Raw genomic sequence first — 18,044 nt, 5'->3', positions numbered from 1 at the left:
AGCAGGACTTACAGAATGTTGGGAGTGTGGGAAGATACACAATATTAGGAAGTTACTTGCTTAGCAAGAACAAACAACTGGAGTCTCTCATTTTCAGATGCTAAATTACTATTTGGTAACTGCAGTAGCTAATGGAAAGTTCTGCTGAGATCTCCTGAAGTCCAGGGCAAGTTTATTTACTAGCAGTGACTTATGGTACAGATTTAACTACCTCAAGCCTTCTCTGTCTTCTCTTAATCTTACAAAGGCTTTTTGTGTTTCTAAGCAAGTGGACAGCTCATGCTCCTAACCCACCTGTTCAACAGCTGGTCTGCATTTATTAAGGAGCCATTCTTGACTTTATCCCAGAAAGCCTTTGGCTCAGATTCTGGTAGAAGAGGTAAGATGCAGTGATGTTGGTGCTACCTGGAGGGAACACTGGGACCTGACAATACAAAGGACTAGGGAAGGAAACAGGGAAGTGCTAGAATAACATGTCTTTGATAGGAAATGCTGAGTACTCTTCTGTATCATGGTACTCTCTTGAAGCCTTGAAATTTAGGTAGATGCCAGGTTGCAGCCTCTGTCCACTTCTTCAGGAATAACTTGGGCTTTTGGAATGACCAAGCAGGAGTTACAAAGCTGCCTTGTCCCTCTGCTCACAGAGGAACACTGATGGGCTTTAGCTGCCTCTGCATGTCTATGGATAAGAAACTTCTCTGGCAGCAGCTATTTAGACTCCTTGACAATGAAGGAATGAATGAATACATTGTGACAAATTTCTCTCTCCAATCTTTTTTGTTCTTTACTCTTGACAACTTGAGTTATATAAACTAAATCATGCTTATTAGTAAAACTATTCAACTAATGAAAAAAGTTATCAAGTATGGATCTCAGTTGTAATTCCCAAGTTGCTGTTTCTTAAGAAGATTTAGGCATATCCTAATAAAATGTTCTCAAAAATCACACAAGGAATTGTTAGAAAATGAATTAAGGGAACGTTCAATACTCATTTCTTGTCAAATCTGAAATGTCGTCCAGCCAGGAACCAGAAACAGTGTCATGCAACTTAAATAACAGTACCACGCAAAGAGAAAAAGCAAACAATTAAAAAGGAACATACCACAAAACCCAAACAACCTCTGAATAGCAAATATATGAAAAAAAGAAAGGTAACTTTTGAATAATTCAGTAGGATTCAAGAGGGTCTACTGATGTTACTGATGTTCAAATCTATTATTATTTAAATGCTCAGGTACTATGCATGATGATGTAGCAGAGTAGCTGTTATACTATCTTAGGTATAGAAGTATAATATACATCATCTGTGTTTACAGATAATGTGAATGGACGCTCTACTGGATAAAGAGATGGAAACTAGTAAGGAGCTGTAAGTTAAAGTAACTCCCAGAGTATTTAATTAACAGCCTCTTTTGCAGGTTCATCATGTACCACCAACAGTACAGTTGTAGCCGTGGGTCTAAGCAAGTCTGAATTCAAAGGAGTTGATGTTAATAAAGGCATCTGAAACCACACAACAGAATTTGACACTACATTTCAGCATGTTACAAATTCTGTCCTACTTCTGAGCTGTAAAGGAAGGCACAGGGAAAACCATGACTTAAGACCTGTCACTGTAAGTAAAGCTGTTGGGTACAAAATAAGAATATATTCTCCTTTTTCATGAACTCTATAGGTTTTACTGGTGTGGCAAGTCTACAGGGCAGAGAAAACAGGGTATTCTATGACATGAACCAATTAAGCATTTTCCAATTTTGTGACAATTCTATTATTGTTCACTGCTGTTCAGAAACAGCACTTTCCTCTAACTTGCTTGTGCATGCTTCCCATTAAACCTGTCATGTCAATGACCATGTATCTAGGTTTTTCAAGCTTGTGTCATTTGCTCTTGCAGAGGATTTCAGCATGAGTACTAAGTGTGTTCTTAAAATGCTTCTGAAACAATTTCAATTCACAACTACCCTCCCCCCCAACATCTCTTACAAATGCACAGTAAGCAGTTAGAGCCTGTGTCTAAATATGCAAGTATGGAGTTCAGCTTTCAGACTCGTTATGCTTTGAAACACATAAGCCTTTTTAGCGCCTGTGGCTTTTTGCATGCAAATGTAAATTTTGTACATAAAAGTCTATTCAGCCCAGAAATCTCCACTTATATGGAGCTGCCAAAGAACTCCCAATGAAAACAAGTGTACAAGCATGCATTTCCTGTCCATCCCATGCCTCAGCCCACTTTTACTCACACTGACTCTGGGTGTCAGAACAGGGCTTGTTCTGGATGCTAGGGAACTGTGAATGGAAAGGTTGCAGGAAGAGTTTTACTCATTAAAAAATGTTAAATTTAACAAGACTAATTTGAAACAAATGGATGAATTCCATAAAGAATGATTTCAGCTGCCTGTGGATTTCTACGTATAAAGTGAAGTACATAAAACTATTCAGAACTTCCAAACTTCCAGAAGTACTATGTAGCTTTCCCATGTGCAGACCTCTCAGGAAAGTTTCTAGACCTGCACAGGCATCACGGTCTGTGTTCAACAACTGTGGGAGCTGGATTTAACACACATTATTAATCAGTTCTTCTGTCTCAACAACAGTCTGTGTTAAGTAATGCAACCTGAAGCATATTCAAGTTCAAATGTCTGAGCTTGAAGATCGTTGGGATTGGACTAGATGATCTTTCGAGGTCCCTTCCAACCCCTAGGATTCTGTGATTCTGTGATCGTGAAGAAAAGGAATTTTAAATTGTTCCATAATGAAAACTGAGTCCATACTTTAAGATATTTTAGGTCTACCTATTACTAATTATTAGAACATTCTCTGTATTATTGTGAAGTATTATCAGTGGCTTTGTTCTGTGCTGACTAATTATACTCCATTCCTTGCAACAACTGACTTGAATTTTTGTTTTGTATTCTCAAATATAACACAAAAAGACTTCCAACGAAAGCTGATTTGTCATGTAGTGCCCTAGCTTGGGGATTTACTAGCTTTATACCACAGTTTTCTAAAAACCAGAAGCTGAATGTTACCTAAATCTTGAAATTGCTCTTATTTAAGAAGATTTCATTAGCTAGTAGAGGTAATTAATAATCTTAACAGCCAGTCCTTGACTCTGAAAAAAAGGATTGGTCTTGCAAAGCTCTGACTTGCTTTCATTCAGTTAGCAGCTGCAGTGGTTTGAGCTGTAACCATTCCCAGCTGTTCGAACACCAGCGGAAGTATATAACGAGCCATTTAAGCTAAAGTTACTCTTTACACTTGAATGGCAGGCATGTATTTCTCTACCTGTCTTGTGTCATTGGCAAAGAAGGGTTGGGAGAGCTAGTGCAGTAACATTTAAAGTAAAGCTAGCAGCTAGACACTCAGATTACAGGCTCTGCAGCTCCTAACAGTTCCCTTAACACTTTTTAACATTGAGGAACCTTCTTATAGCACTACAAAAAGAACTAAGGCCTTAGATAAGTTTACAGACAAATGGACAATATTTTCAAGAACAAAAAGCCAGTCTTTATGACACTTTTTAATTTCTGTGTAACCTGGATCTTAAACAAGGGAAACGGGGAGAAGGAAAGGCTAAGTGGGAAATGCTTTCTTGCAACTTGTTCTCCTCGCCATGAAAACAACTGTGTTATAAAACTTCAAAATGAGTAATATCCTACCTTTGCAAAAACTTCTTGAAAATCCTCCTGTAGGCGTAGCCAGCTCTTCTCACTCTAATGTTTTCTTTCAGACCTAAGTATTCCACTTGATGTTTTACTCTGTGGACAAAAACAGTGCAAGATTCACAATCCAATTCACTTCAGGATATTTTTGACTGAAGCATTCTTAAAACTCCGTATCGTCTTTAAAGACTCTTTAAAACTGAACATTTAAGGAGCCATTTAATTTTGTTTTCCTTACTATTTATCTGATTTTACATAAGTTTTTTCAAATCCTGAAAAAGTCTTGGTTAATTCGATGTTATTTCTCTAGCTATTTTGAAATGTTAAATTTCAATATAAAGTGTATTGCCCACTGATATTTTTTCCCTTTTTTTTTTTGTTGAGACATTCTTTTCACATGACTCACAGTATAAAGGGAGAAAACTTTTGAATTCCCATCCTACAAGTGACCAAAGGCCTTTAGTTACTTACTCTTTTTAAAGAATACTTACGAGAGGTATTTTACTAAATGATGACTGATACTGCTCTTTTAGCTTATAAGAAAGTATACTGCACATTTTAATCTTGCTGTGTTCAAGGAATAAAGTCTATTTTGTACCCACTCCAAGAATTCTGGTACAGTAGAAAACTGGTGGACAAAAGTACATTTTCCTGTTTATAGCATTCCCTCCTGCTCACATCTGGAATAATGCACTGCCGCAACAGAATTACTCCCATTTTCTTACTGTCCTGCCAGTATTAGTGTCCAGCAACAGAGAATTTGAGACATTTTTCTGTTTTTCCTTTTCTTTCTGAGAAGAGGCACACTGAAAATCTCCCTCCAGGCATCAACCTCAAGCAGGTCAGGGTCTGGGAATTCAGCTAATGCAGCATTTTTGAATACAAGTCCAAGTGGCTGTGCCAGCACTTGAATAAAAACACATTTCAGGAACACCCCAATTTTTTTCATAACTAAGGTATTATACAGGGTTTAGATATTTCAGAAGGTCTGTGTTTCAGTGCTAAAAATTCTGGAATTGTTCAACAGCAGTACAAAGCTGGAGTGACATGGCTTCTGTGAGTGTGAAGACAGGCAGGCTTTGTGAAGGGGTTTTTTCCTGTTTCAGTAACACTTTCACATCTAGTAGCATGTTACTAATAAGCAGATTAGATGCACTATTCCCATCACACCAACCATGGCAGCATCTATACAATACAGCATTATGTGATCACAGAACAAAAAAACTCTAATCCAACATTCAGAAAAATATCACATAAATTCAGTTAAGTTTTATATTTCCCTCAACACAGACCTTTCAGTAGAATAATAAAGAATAACATTAAACTGAACTTTAAGTTCTCATATGCATATAAGTTCCTCTTCCCCAGACATGTCAAAAACTGCTACAGCATATGTATCCTATGTGAGTTCCTAGTACAACAAATGGGAAATCAGAGTATGAAATAGGGGAGGAATATAAGGAGTTTTACAGAGGGACAAAGGATTACCATGATAAGAACTACTTCCCTTTGTGTCTGAGTTTGGCAGTATACAAAAATTTGTATTTCATTTGTTATCAGTAGCTCCTGCATTTTTCAAATATCATCCTCAGGATGGGAAAAGAAGAAAAAATCTTGCCCATTTTTTCTCCAAAAGGGGTTTCCTGAAAGCTGGCCTTTTCTCAGGACTAGGTTTTTGTTTGTTTGTTTCACTGGTTTCCTAGCAACACCTTCCACAATAATAGGCCTGTTTTCCAATATGTAAATGATTGATTTTAAAAGCCCCTCAACTTACAGTGAAAAGTTGTAGACATACTTTTCCTGGGATCACTTACTTTCTTCCTTTGATCCCCAATGCCAGTGGAAAATTAAGTGCTGCATAGTAAGATTTTCAGGGGTGGAAAAGCTAAAGAAAGAGGGTCTACATTGGCTGCCAAGACCTAAATGACATTTTCAAGTGCAGTCCCAATTGTGGCTTCTGTAACTGCTCTACATCTGCATGTCATTGTGCTAGTCTGCATGCCAAATGGCAGGAAGTGAATTCTGGTGTCTTGTTGATGTGGTCAAGAATGCTTTTTATCAGACTTTGCAAGTTGTTTCACTGTGATAAAAATAACCACTTGCTTTATCATTACTTTTACCAATATCAAAAGTACTTTGTATATAGTAATAAATGTTATCTATATGAGAACCTCACATAGTGTATGTACCCTACTGATCACCTACCTCATTGCAAAAAAGAAGAGTATCTCTTTTTCAGAGAATAGGAGATACTATAAAGCATCATATGGGTAAAGATGACTTGAAACAGATGTGATAAACCCAACTGATGGATTAGGTATCTACTTAATACCCATATAACCACCCAATATGATATGCTAGTGACTTCTCTTTAAAGAACTGAGTAATGACATTTAAAATTCAAGAAGTAAAAAGTAACCTTTTACACTCTTGGCTATAGAGACTTCTTGGTAAGTTTGAGACAGAAAAGCAGGTACAGACATTGGGCTGGCTTTTAAGCTACCTAATAGGGGCTCTTTTAAAAGCATAAAGCAAAAGTTAGAATTTATGTATGATGCAAATTCTGCATGGAAAACTGAGTCTTTAATATACAGGTTGTCTTATTGTTATGCAAATGTTGATTATTCATAACTGTTCTGAGAAAAGCTAAGAACTACACAAACTAACTGCTGATTTAGACCAAATAACCAGAGTTTATCTTCAAAGTTTAGGAGACCTCATACCAGATTTTATTTCTGAAGGTTTTAGAGCATCTACTTCCGTTTGTCTGCAGGCTGTATGATTACAAGTTATGATTCTTCGAGGCTTTTATTTACTAGTAGCACTGTTGCTTATCACAGACACTGCTTATCCATACCTGCTCTCCTCCCAGTCTCGCGACTTTTTTGTTTCATTTGGTTTGATGCAGCGGATGTAATGGGGTGTGCACTTCATCAGGGTGCCAACAAGGTCGTTTGCTTGTTTCTGTAACATTGAGGGGGAAAAAAACCAAGAGGATCTGAGCTGAAGAAGGTACATCCTGTCAAGAGAATTCTAAAAATTACCAGCCAGCTGATGATGATTTAGTTGACTGGGTCCGACTGAATTTGCTTTCTCCAGACAACTTGGATTAATATGCACCACATAAAAACTATCAGTAAACAGAAGGCACCATTATCTCCAGCTACATAATATAATTAAGCTATTATATAAAAACACAGAGTGATAAAGAATGCACCAGCTGAACTTCACTGTCAGGGTGAAATATGAAGAAAAAGGTTGATAAAATATTGATTTCCAAAGTCTACAAATGTGTAGTTTAAGCATATAATTTACAACCAGTCTCCAAAAACATGCTTGCCTTCTAACACTTGCTGCCTTATTCAAGGCACATTATGTCATTAGAAAGACTTCTGTTGACTTCAGTGGGCTTGGTTCAGGCCCTGCTGCATTTCTGCACTATAAAGAGACCAGTTATCTGTAGTTAATTGTAGGACATCAAGTGGTTTAGAGAAGGGGCTCATTCATTATGCACATGCAAGTACCATTACCACTGCCATCAATCGCTCGTTTGGAAAATTCACTGCTGTAGAATTCGGCTGAACAAAAACATTTAACAAACAGTGATGCTGGGCAAAACATGATTCTAACAGCTGAAACAATGCATCACTTTGCAATCAAAATACTCCTGATGTCTATCTTTAAAATTGTTTGTAAAATATAGCACAGAGTACTTTTGTTAAAATGTATTTAGGTACCCACTCAGAAATACACACCCATAGATACACACACTAGCACAGCAAGACTAGACATACTTTGATTTTACTGCCTGCAGTGGTAGGGCGGCCCTTCTTGTCCACTTGAAGATTTTCAGGAAACAGAGACTTTATAAAAGGCCTAGGAAAGAATTAATAGAATAGTGTTCAAAGACAAATAAATGCAGGAATGTCAAGGAATATGCTGTGAAAGTTGATAGTTGAGCAGAACATAAATAACTATTTCTATTATTATGAGGCTATATTAAATCTATTTTAAGATTAGTATTTTCCATGAGCTTCATTCCTCAGAGACCCCCTGCTATTTCAGTGAGCCTTGGAAGACATGCTACCAGACTTCTACTTCTAGACCTGAAGAAATGAGCACTTCTTAAAGTAAGCATCAATTAACTAAAATACATATCTTATAAAGTCTTTTTTTTTTTGTTAAGAGTGCCTGTTCTGAGAGAATGCCAAATCACTAATGGCCTTGTTTCAGGCCAAGACAAATGGCTGTCGTTATACCATTTGCTTCTGACACTGCAGTACCTTATTCAGTTTTGCAGAAAAGGAAGGTCAATCTACTGCAAGTGATATTTTGCTACTGCAGCAATGTTTTTTTTCCACTCTTACACAAGAGAGTTCACAAGTTGCAAACTAGGGAAGTCAGGCCCTCTGCATCCACCTGAACTAACATGTCATTCCTAGCTTTAAGCAAGTTTTGCTTACGTACAATTCACTGCTCTGCATGAGTTCAATCAAGTCCATGAAAAGAACATCCCGATTTCTCTCGCAGAATCCATCCATATCATAAGATACCTGGGCCAAGGTGGAAATTGATTGTTTGTGGTAAGTTGAGAACCCAATAATTAAAGAAAATTTAAAATCTGTCTTCATCAGTAGCTGTTCTGAACTTCTTGGTTAGTTTGGTATAATTTAAAGATACTACAGTGATCACCAAATTCTTGCACATATTATTAATTAAATCTTTCACAACAAACATAAAGGAATTTCATCCATATATTTAAATTCAGTGAAAAAGATTGTTATTGAGCTAATAAAGGGACTATGACACAAGTGAATTTAATGCTGAATTTTACTGCAGAATGTTTTTTGCATAAGGTTTTACTGTTATTAACTGTAACTGAAGGAAATCACAAATAGTCTGTGAAATACACCCAAAGAAGACAGAACTGTACATTATATTCCCAGGTATACAGTCACCTAAGGATAATTTTTAAATCTGAATTATTTAAAATCACTGCTACTATAACCAAGAATTAAAGACTATAATTAATACAAGACATGGGGCATAAGTTCTAGTTAGTATGTTTGATAGCAGCAAGGCCCAGACTCATCTCTGCTAAGTACAGGAATTAGGGCCTATTTGTTCTAAGCTTCCTACACTGTGAAAGGGGAACCCTGTCTCCTGCTACAGTCTGGCTAGTCAAAATCAAAACCACTCTCTACAGGGCATTCCCCTTCCTTTCATCACTGTTCTTTATTAATACATTATGCAGAATTCAGTGATGACTTTACAAATTACCTTTCCAGCATAATGATGAATGATAAATCCCTGGTTCCAGCTGTTGAAATGTTCATGAGTCCCAATCTGCATCTGGAGTTTTTGGAGCAGTGTTTGGTCAGCTCCTTCTCCCACTGCATGCATTGTGGCACACACATCATCTAAAATGCTCATAATCCCTGGGGGATTCTAATGCATTGGGGAAGAATAACAAAAACAGCAAAAGAAATGAAGGAGAAAAAAATTATTTTGCTAGTTTTCCCCAAAGAAAAAATTATATTTGCTACAAAAACTCTAGAGCAAAGTCACAGCAGGAAGAATTCCTCCCAATCAGTACAGTTCAAATTAGAGATTAATTTGTACACAAGCATGCAGACAGTTTAAGGAGAGATGCCACTTTGTTTAATCATAGTGACAGAGGGAAATGATGGGGAAACCAATGACTGCTGTCAGAAAAACCAGAAGAAAAACTCCCAAACACCCAACATTTGTCTAATTTTGAGTACCTTCACAAAGCAATCTTCTTTCTCATTCCACCAAAAAATAAACCCATGTCTGAGGTATCTACTTAAACTCATATGTTGTAGTTTAACAAACTTGGACCTAAATATCTAAGATTGTGACAGAAATCCTATCTTCTCTTTCCAGTTATCCTGATACATAGAGGAGATGGGCAAAATCTGCTGTGCAAGTCACTGTAATATTTGAACTCCTGTCCAAATTATCTAGCTTATACGAGGACAAAGAACTGGCTGAACAACAACCTACTTCTGTCTTAAAGGACAACTCAACATTTGTTAGCCGAAATCAGACATAAAGACTTTAAACTGCAGAATATTCTGTGGAGCAAAGACACAAAATTTATTTTATCTACATTTTATCTATGCTTCCCAATACTTCCTCTTCACTCATTTCTGCTTAATTTGTGGCAGTACCTCAAAGGAAGCTGGTGTGGTAGCTTCCCCAAACTGAAATACATCTCCCAGGGACACAGAGAGCCTCATCTTACGTAAAGCAGAATATGTCATGAAGCTAATGATAAATTTAGGTGGATAAAATTTTAATTTCTATCATTATGTTTTGTAATCACACATCAATCATGCTATTTTATGGTTCTCCTTTTGGTCGTTATCTTCAACAACATATATCTTAGAGCTCTTATAAGAAATGTTATGTAAGATTTATATATAGGCTTCGTATGACTCAGTAACTGAACAACAGTATTTCCATTTTTCCTACAAACATTCTTGACAGCAAAGCAGTTGCCCAAATATTTTAGTGCAAAATCTTGCTGTTTTTTCCATCTGTTTGTTCTAAATACTTACCACTTTGTTCTCTATAAGGTCACACACTATTTTGTTGTTAAAATAATCTATCGGTGTCCATCTAATTCCTTCTTGCACATATTCTTCCTGTTAAGGAAAAAGAAAGATGCAAATATTCCTTTGCAGCAGGGATGTTGCACTAGGTTTACAATGTACTACACATCCACAAACTCTGCATTACTCACATTCAGAAAGACTTGTCAAGTGTATGACTGAGGTGGGAGAGTGACCCTGTTGATAGTTAAATCCAGCTCTACTGCCTAAGAGATGAATCGGAATCTTTCTGTTCTCCCCACACATTATTTTGTCATTCACAGACCTTGAGCAGTTACTGAGAAGAGCAGGAATATTTCAACATTTATTGTCAAAGCACTTCGCAAACAGCAACAAAGTGGCTTTTATAGTATCTTGACAATGCATTTAAGCATCCATATCCTAATGTAATACAAAAGCTAAGGCTCTGACAGACACATCAAGGATCAGACCCCCAAACCAACAGATTTAGAAATGCACACAAAATGGAAAACACAGCCCTTCTTTTTATTCCCTCACGCGATAACTAACTATAAAGACATCTTAGAGACTGAGGAAAAAATTCAGACTAAAATTTTATTAAATTGACCCACTCAGCTGCATACACGAGTTCAGCTAGACACTTAGCAGCTTATTAGTGTGCTCATCTGCAATAATCAGTTGCTTTTATAAAAAGGCAGTTGTGTATGTGCCGCCCTGAAAACACTGTCCTAAAGTTGGTGCCAGGCCTGAGCTCATAGTGCACACAGTGCTCCTGTCTCAGCTGCATTCTGTCTGCCCTCCCATGCAGAAGCTCACATTCCCATAGTGGGACTTTGCAGTGAGGCTGCGAGCAGAGAACTGCAAATGCTTTCAGAAGTGCTTCTGCACTCGTGTCAGTAACGTATTTCATTCGTATTTATAGTTTAAAAAAAAATTTTAAAGGGTGTGGAGGAAACGAAGAAGAGTATTCCCATTTAACTGTGTGTCATGTCCAAGGAAAGCACAGGGACGGTAGCAGGCATCAGTTTTCCATTTCTTCCAGTGAGTCAGAATATGCAGCAAGTCTGGGCAGAGTCAAATGACTGCATTAGTACACCCTGTGATGGACTCACTGTACTTGAGAAAATATGTCTGTAGCTGATGTGGTTTTCAGTTTCAGGGTTAGCCAACAGCAAAGGTGGTTTTTTTCTTTGTCTTGCTTAACAAGGCAAATTTTATTGCTAGCAGATGATAAAATCTCTTTTTCTCCCACCAACTGAAAAAGCAATAGTTCATTCATTGATTAAAAAATAATAAATGTCTGGTTACCTGTTCCGCCTTCAGTGTCAGTTCAATAAAAATCTGTTGTAGTTTTTCATTAACAAAGTTGATACAGAACTGTTCAAAACCATTTTTCTATAGAAAAGGAAACAATTTAAAAATTAGTCTCATGCTTTATATACAATAATTCTTAACTCTTACACAGGCAAGAAGCTTCAAAAAAACACTGTCAGAGATGGATGGGTTGCTGACTTTATAGAAATTCTGTGTATTCTCAGATCTTTTTTTTGTTTGTTTAGATCAATGACCTAGTTTCTTTGAAGTTTCTTCAATACTTTGTGTTTATTAAGTGAGACATTACCAGTGAGAACTCTATGTCCTGGGTTGGGTTTTTTGGGGTTTTTTTTGCTTTTATTCTGGCCACAAGATTTGGTTTTTTTCTGGTTTGGATTTTTTCCCTCCTAAATAACAAAAAGCTCTTCCAGGCCAGATCAGTTCAAACCCTGAATACTGCATTGCCTTACCTGGAATATTTCAAAGCCATAAATATCAAGGACACCAATGTTATATTCCTCGTGGTCCTTCTCCATAGCCTTATTAATAGACTAATAAAACAGAAACAAAATGTAAAATTCAAGTGCAGTTTATATATTTAAAAGACATAATCATACTCCTAAATACTTATATAACAATATTTGGTTTATTCAGAAAGGACATATTTTAATGGAATACAAATGTATGTGGAAGGGTATTTTACTTCCCATTTTTAATAAAGTGTTATTAACAGCTAGGAAATTAGGAGTGTACTACCCTGTTTTCCAGGTTAGTGGGCCTTTGGATCTACTGTTTGTAAAAATCTTTCCCCCTTTGGTGTAACTGGCTCAGTTGAAGAAACACAGCCAAAAAAAAAGAGAACAGTTTTACGTCTGACACTTAATGCATTTGGCAGATCTTATCATCAATCTTTTCACATGTTTCTGTATTCCCCTACTTTGCAGTGTCAGTGCTGGTACAGACACACTGGGAATTATAGAGCTGCCATGATGTGGGAGAATTCTAAGACACCGGCAGTGCCACCACAGAAGAGACTTCTGCTCCATCTAGCCACCATCTGTGGTCAAAGGTAAGGTTTCTCCCCCAGCAATCCAGCCCAGGGTCTCAATCTGAACAAGAGAATACTTTAGCATGGAGAATGGAGTGTAACCCTTGCTCAAATGCCACAACACTGGGATGCTGAAGGGGTTCTTTGCAGGATAGTTGGGTAAGAGAGCAGGGGTCCATAACCCACTAATTCTGCTCATCTGAAAGTGCTCAACCTATGTAAGAGAAAGTAAGACTCAGAGAAGTGTGGGTGCTGACAGGAAGGAGACGTCAGAATATCATATGGGACAGCTGTGGCAGGAGACTGAGCAAATATAGTGCTGAAAGCACAGATCATTTCCTTCAAAGAATGCACAGCATTTATCATACAACCAGTGCCTTGTATCTGCCAGCTGTGGTCATGCTCCCACTGCACTGCTCAGAGCTGCTACTAAATTTTAGGCAGAGAAACGCTGGGTGAAAGACATGATGGACAAGAAAAGCACTGCAAGGAACATTCCTAGTGTACTTGTACTTGTTTTGATACTTCAGTAGAATCAAGCAAATCCAACTTACATCCACCAAGTAATCAAAAACACGGGAATGAAGGGCCTTGGCCAGAGCATCCCTGGTGTAGCAGGCTTGTTCCACATTTAGAGTTACATGAATGGACTCAGATTTGCCTCCCCACTTGCTGTCCATCTGTCTGCTGGTCAGTTTTTCCTTTAGGCGATCCTGGTTAATTCCCAGGAGAAAAGCAGGGAAAGCCAAAACTGCAAGAAAGATCAGTGTTGCTGGATTGTGACTGGAAATCATGACTGGACTGATTATGAAGGAAAAAAGATGAGCTGTATTTCTAATAGCAATTGTCAGTAATAAGCCTCATGGGGAATGCAGCTTAAAGAGCAGCAATTTATGTCTTTAAAATTTCTCTAAACTCCCAAAAGGACATTTTCAACTCTTTGCTTACATGGATTTCAATTAAGATAAACAACCTTAAGTTTAAATAGTCAACCATTTCTGTACCTTCAGTCCTTCAAACACATTAACTCGCTTAGGTCATAAGTTTAGAACCATATGATTGAAACAAATCACTCTTGGAGGAGATGGAAATAAAGCATGGAGCTCATACATTAAATAAAATTACACCATTGAAATTTCTTTGGAAAAACATGAAATGCTTAAAATTTAATAAAGAACATGATATCTAATTCCTAATATCCTTTCCCTTTCTTCATCAAAGTTAATGTACTGCAAAAGTTTTCAACTGCCTTGCCATCTATTCGGTTTTGGTTTTTTAAGCCCCTTTTTTCTGGAAGTACTTTCCAAATTCTGGTTTCCCTTGTTTAAAAGTAAAGCAGAAAAATACATCAGTGCAGTAAGTGTCTAATACAAGTCTAGTATTCTTTGCACTCTTAGCACATGGTGTAGGTGTTAGCTGCAGGTGTCACACACCTTAAGAATGGAAAAAGAGAAACAGCTTGAAAGCAAATGGAAACAGCTCCCATGGACAGCTCTTGGAGCTGGTATTCATCTCCTCTAAACCACATAATGCTCTAACAGTGTTTCCTCCATGTTCCACTGTTTTCAGATCTATTTTGCTAGTGTGAGAAGGATGTAAAGTAATCACTAAGGCAGCAGCTACTTGTGTTTTACACATCTGTAATGTCACAGCATGATTTTGCTAAACCCTTCAGTACATTTATCAAGCAGTATTTGTAAATCTAAAGCTGACAAATAACTGCCAGCTTTCTGAAATCTGATTTATTACATCAGCAAGCTGATTAAATCCACCTTAGGGGACCAGGAACCACACAACCACTGGCAACATCCCTGGTAACTCAGTGAGAACTCATGTTGAAGAGCACACAAAAAGGTCAAACATCACATGCTTTTAAATGGGGAAAACTGTAGATAATTATAGACCAAATATGCTCATGTATACTGTATAGATGCCAGAGTAAGTATTTAGGTAACACTACAGTAAGAATTTATGAAGACAGTGTGATGGTATGAACCACCACGCATACCTCAGAAACCCTTCCTTCACTCTGCTAATGATTTACTACTGTAAAGGAAGAACAGCTGGACATGACTTGGTATAACTTCACATTAAGATGTCCAATTATTTGCCCTAATTAGGGACTATAGAGTTACAGTCCAGAAATTACTATAAAGCAGTATATGCACGTCACTGAAAAAATTATTCTCAAAGAGTAATCAACAGTCATTTTTCTAAATGTCTGTCAAGAATGGTCCATATAAATTTGATTCTAACTAACTTTGCTTAAAAGGGTTTCTCACAATTTATATTATTTCATACTCAAAGGCTGGAAAATGATTTCTTAAATTCAAAATGCAAAACTGCACTCCTGGTTAAGTCAGTGGCATTGTACAAGACAGAGCAGAGGCCTCAGTACCATAGGTTTTGGAAGAGAATCTAAATTAGCAGCCTCAAACTGTAAGAAATTATGCACCATGTTTGGATAAGCAGCTCAAGATTGCAGCTCACTTTGTGCCACCCCGCTTTCAGCCCACTGCTAATCCTGAAACAGTTTCCAGAGGTACTTACACTCCTCACTCTCCACTGCTGCATAGTTGCCAACCTCTTTGAAGCTGATGTTTCCCAAATGCAGTATTCCTGCCACTATCTGTAGCACCAATGCCTGTTCCTCTGCAAAGATCCCAATCACACTCATTGCATGCTGAGAAAAAAAAATAAATTGAATCAGTAAAACAATCTGATCAGTGACCCTTCTCATAGAGGTCTTCTTAAAATTGTGATGCTAAAAAATTGAGTTTTTCAAAGCATTTCAAATACCTAAGCCAACCAAATTTCTTTACAGCCTGCACTGAAGTTTCAAAAGGTACCAGATGTCCCGTGTCAGCATTTTTGTATTTTTTTAATAAAATACAAAAGCATCTACACCATTTTGAAGACGTGTTAGCAAAATTAATTCTGGAAAAAATTAACTTCTTGAGAAAACAAACCCCTACTTGTTTCACTGCAAAATGGGAAACAACAAACTTAAGAGACAATATTTTTAGCCCTTCTACACAGACAGTTCAGCCACTGAGACTAAGAACTATGATGCTGTACTGAATGACTCTAAAAAACAGCACAGTCTCTCTGGCTTAGGCCAGAAAATTTCAGACACAAGAAATTAATCATATAATCACAGAATGTCTTGGGTTGGAAGGGACCTCTAAAGGTCATCTAGTCCAGCCCCCCTAAAGTAAGTAGGAACAACTCACACTAGACCAGATTGCTCAGAGCTCCATCAAGCCGGACCTTGAACGTCTGCAAGGGTGGGGCCCCCACCACCTCTCTAGGCAACCTGTTCCAGTGATCCAGCACCCTCATAGTATAGAACTTTTTCCTAAAGTCCAACCTGAATCTCCCCTTCTCTAACTTGAAACCATTACCCCTTGTCCTACCATTACATGCGCTAGGGAACAGCTCTTCCCCAGCCTTCTTATATAATCCATAACAACACTGGCTTTTGGACTCTAGAGAACATGATAACTTACAGAATATCTTCTCAACTGACTGATTTTCTAAAATACCACAATGGCTAGAATACAACAGTAGCCATTTTGTTTAGCCCTTTAAATGTGCTACAAATATAAATAAGAAGATGTGTTAATATGTTTATTTTAAAAGGTTAATTTATAATAACAGGAGACCAGCAAGGTGACATGACTTGCATAAAGGTCACACAACGAACTGGCAACAGCACTGGATAAAGATCCCTGATCTGTGCTTTCTGAATCCCTTTCTGCAGCCTTCCGGTTGCACTGTTTTAAATGGGCATGTTTTAAATCAGTCACCACTAAGAATTGAGCTAAACCAGAGTGCTCGTTTGTATTTTCTTCTAATGGAAGTCTCCTTCCTGTGTTTGCATTTTCACATTTTTCATACTGCAGATTATCTGCACTCAATTAAATTTAATTACATTTACAACCTTCTGAAAGAGAACAAACAGAATCAAACTCCTTTCTACAAAAATTATCTACCTACCTTCTCAGGATTGTTAGGCTGCAACATAGGACCCCATCAGAGCAACATACCTTCTCCTCAGGGCAAAATATGATTAAAATAAGTTACGTCTACATTAATTTCTCATTCCCACATTAACAAATCAGTATCTTTGCTAGAAATGGACAGAAAAATGAACCATACATCCACTACTGTGCAAATTATGGAGTAAAAAACTCACCAGTGTTTCTTGGAAATCCAACTTGTCATTAATGTCATCAACTTTGTAGGACCCCGAGAGACTCAGATAGTAATAGTAGTCCATACTGGTAATGCCAAGACTGCTTTTTTGTTCTGAGGAGGCCCCTTCAATTAGCTGCAGAATAAAAATCCCCAAATTAGGTATCATACAGTGGTCTTCAGCAGAGGTGAGGCAGGTCAGAAACATGACTAAGCCTGAAATTACTGGCAGAGATCTGGATAGTGCTGTGCCAGGTATGTAACCTTCCTATGTTTTGTAATTGTTTAACCCAAAAGACCACAATTCTCGTTCCCACCCCCAGGAATGGTTTTATTCTAACTTCCAGATCTAATAAAAAGCAAAAACTGTGACTGACTTGAATGCCTTCCATTATCCTTACTTGAGCAAGATAAGGCAAAGCTGGTTTTCCAATCTGCAGTGTGTAGTATAGATCTTCCAGAGCAAGGTGTTTCCCATGCCTACTGAAAGGTAGGCAGAGTTGAAAGAACATGCTAAGAAAGCATTAATTGTGACTCCAGTTGTGAGGCCAAGTATCCATTATGCCCACTACAGCATACATTTAAGCAAGTTTTGAACTATGTTGATTTGGAGCAGGGCTCAAGTCACACCTCTGCATCATTTAGGGGCCAAGAAGAAACAAGAGAATAGTTTTAAAAGGTTCCTGTACTTTCTGTTATGCCAGAAGAGGCTCCTCAGACCTCTGTAGAATCTACACCATTGTGCACAAACATGGCTGCAGTAAGAAGGAATGAAAAACTAACCTTAGATGAGAACAGTCAAAACCCCAGTGTCTTTTAACTCCTGTGTCAAGAAGCCTCTCCAAGCCACAGAGAGAAGTCAGCAGGACAGTGCAAACTGTTCATATACCTCCTAAGAGGCGAATGCACAGCCTTTTGAAATGCTAAAGAAGTGAGGATGCTTGAAGGATTCAATAGATATTAACCTAAATGTCCTAGAAAATTTAACTGAGAATCAAACTTCTCTTTCACAGCTGTGCCATGGAACTCCAGTGCAAAATGTAATTTTATAGCCCAACTTAGAAAGATTTCCCATGGCATGATCTCATTTTCTGTTACATTCTACTGGTCTTTTCCATATGGCCATTCACGGTGAATTTCCAGGCAAGGCCTTTGAAATACCGAAGTATTTTTGTTTTTGAGCTGAAAGGCAGCTAGGCAGGTCTATGTTAGATGGTGTCTTAA

The 18,044-nt window shown here is 37.7% G+C and overlaps 1 protein-coding gene across 1 annotated transcript in view; it reads right to left on the bottom strand.

Annotated features, from left to right (window-relative positions):
• Positions 1 to 18,044, bottom strand: part of MYO1E (myosin IE) — a 59,760-nt gene that overhangs the window by 29,455 nt on the left and 12,261 nt on the right. The window contains exons 7-17 of the mRNA XM_009994528.1: positions 16,822 to 16,956; positions 15,174 to 15,306; positions 13,178 to 13,374; positions 12,046 to 12,126; positions 11,570 to 11,656; positions 10,247 to 10,333; positions 8,943 to 9,110; positions 8,130 to 8,215; positions 7,457 to 7,538; positions 6,520 to 6,626; positions 3,660 to 3,758 (exon numbers count right to left, since the gene is read on the bottom strand). Coding sequence (XP_009992830.1) covers positions 3,660 to 3,758; positions 6,520 to 6,626; positions 7,457 to 7,538; positions 8,130 to 8,215; positions 8,943 to 9,110; positions 10,247 to 10,333; positions 11,570 to 11,656; positions 12,046 to 12,126; positions 13,178 to 13,374; positions 15,174 to 15,306; positions 16,822 to 16,956 — 1,262 coding nt within the window. The remainder of the gene's footprint in view (positions 1 to 3,659; positions 3,759 to 6,519; positions 6,627 to 7,456; positions 7,539 to 8,129; positions 8,216 to 8,942; positions 9,111 to 10,246; positions 10,334 to 11,569; positions 11,657 to 12,045; positions 12,127 to 13,177; positions 13,375 to 15,173; positions 15,307 to 16,821; positions 16,957 to 18,044) is intronic.

This window comes from Chaetura pelagica, unplaced genomic scaffold (genome assembly GCF_000747805.2).
Source record: "Chaetura pelagica isolate M959 unplaced genomic scaffold, ChaPel_1.0 scaffold222, whole genome shotgun sequence".
NCBI lineage: Eukaryota > Metazoa > Chordata > Aves > Apodiformes > Apodidae > Chaetura > Chaetura pelagica.
Note: the sequence above shows the minus strand (reverse complement) of the source record. Positions and strands in the feature narration are given on the sequence as shown.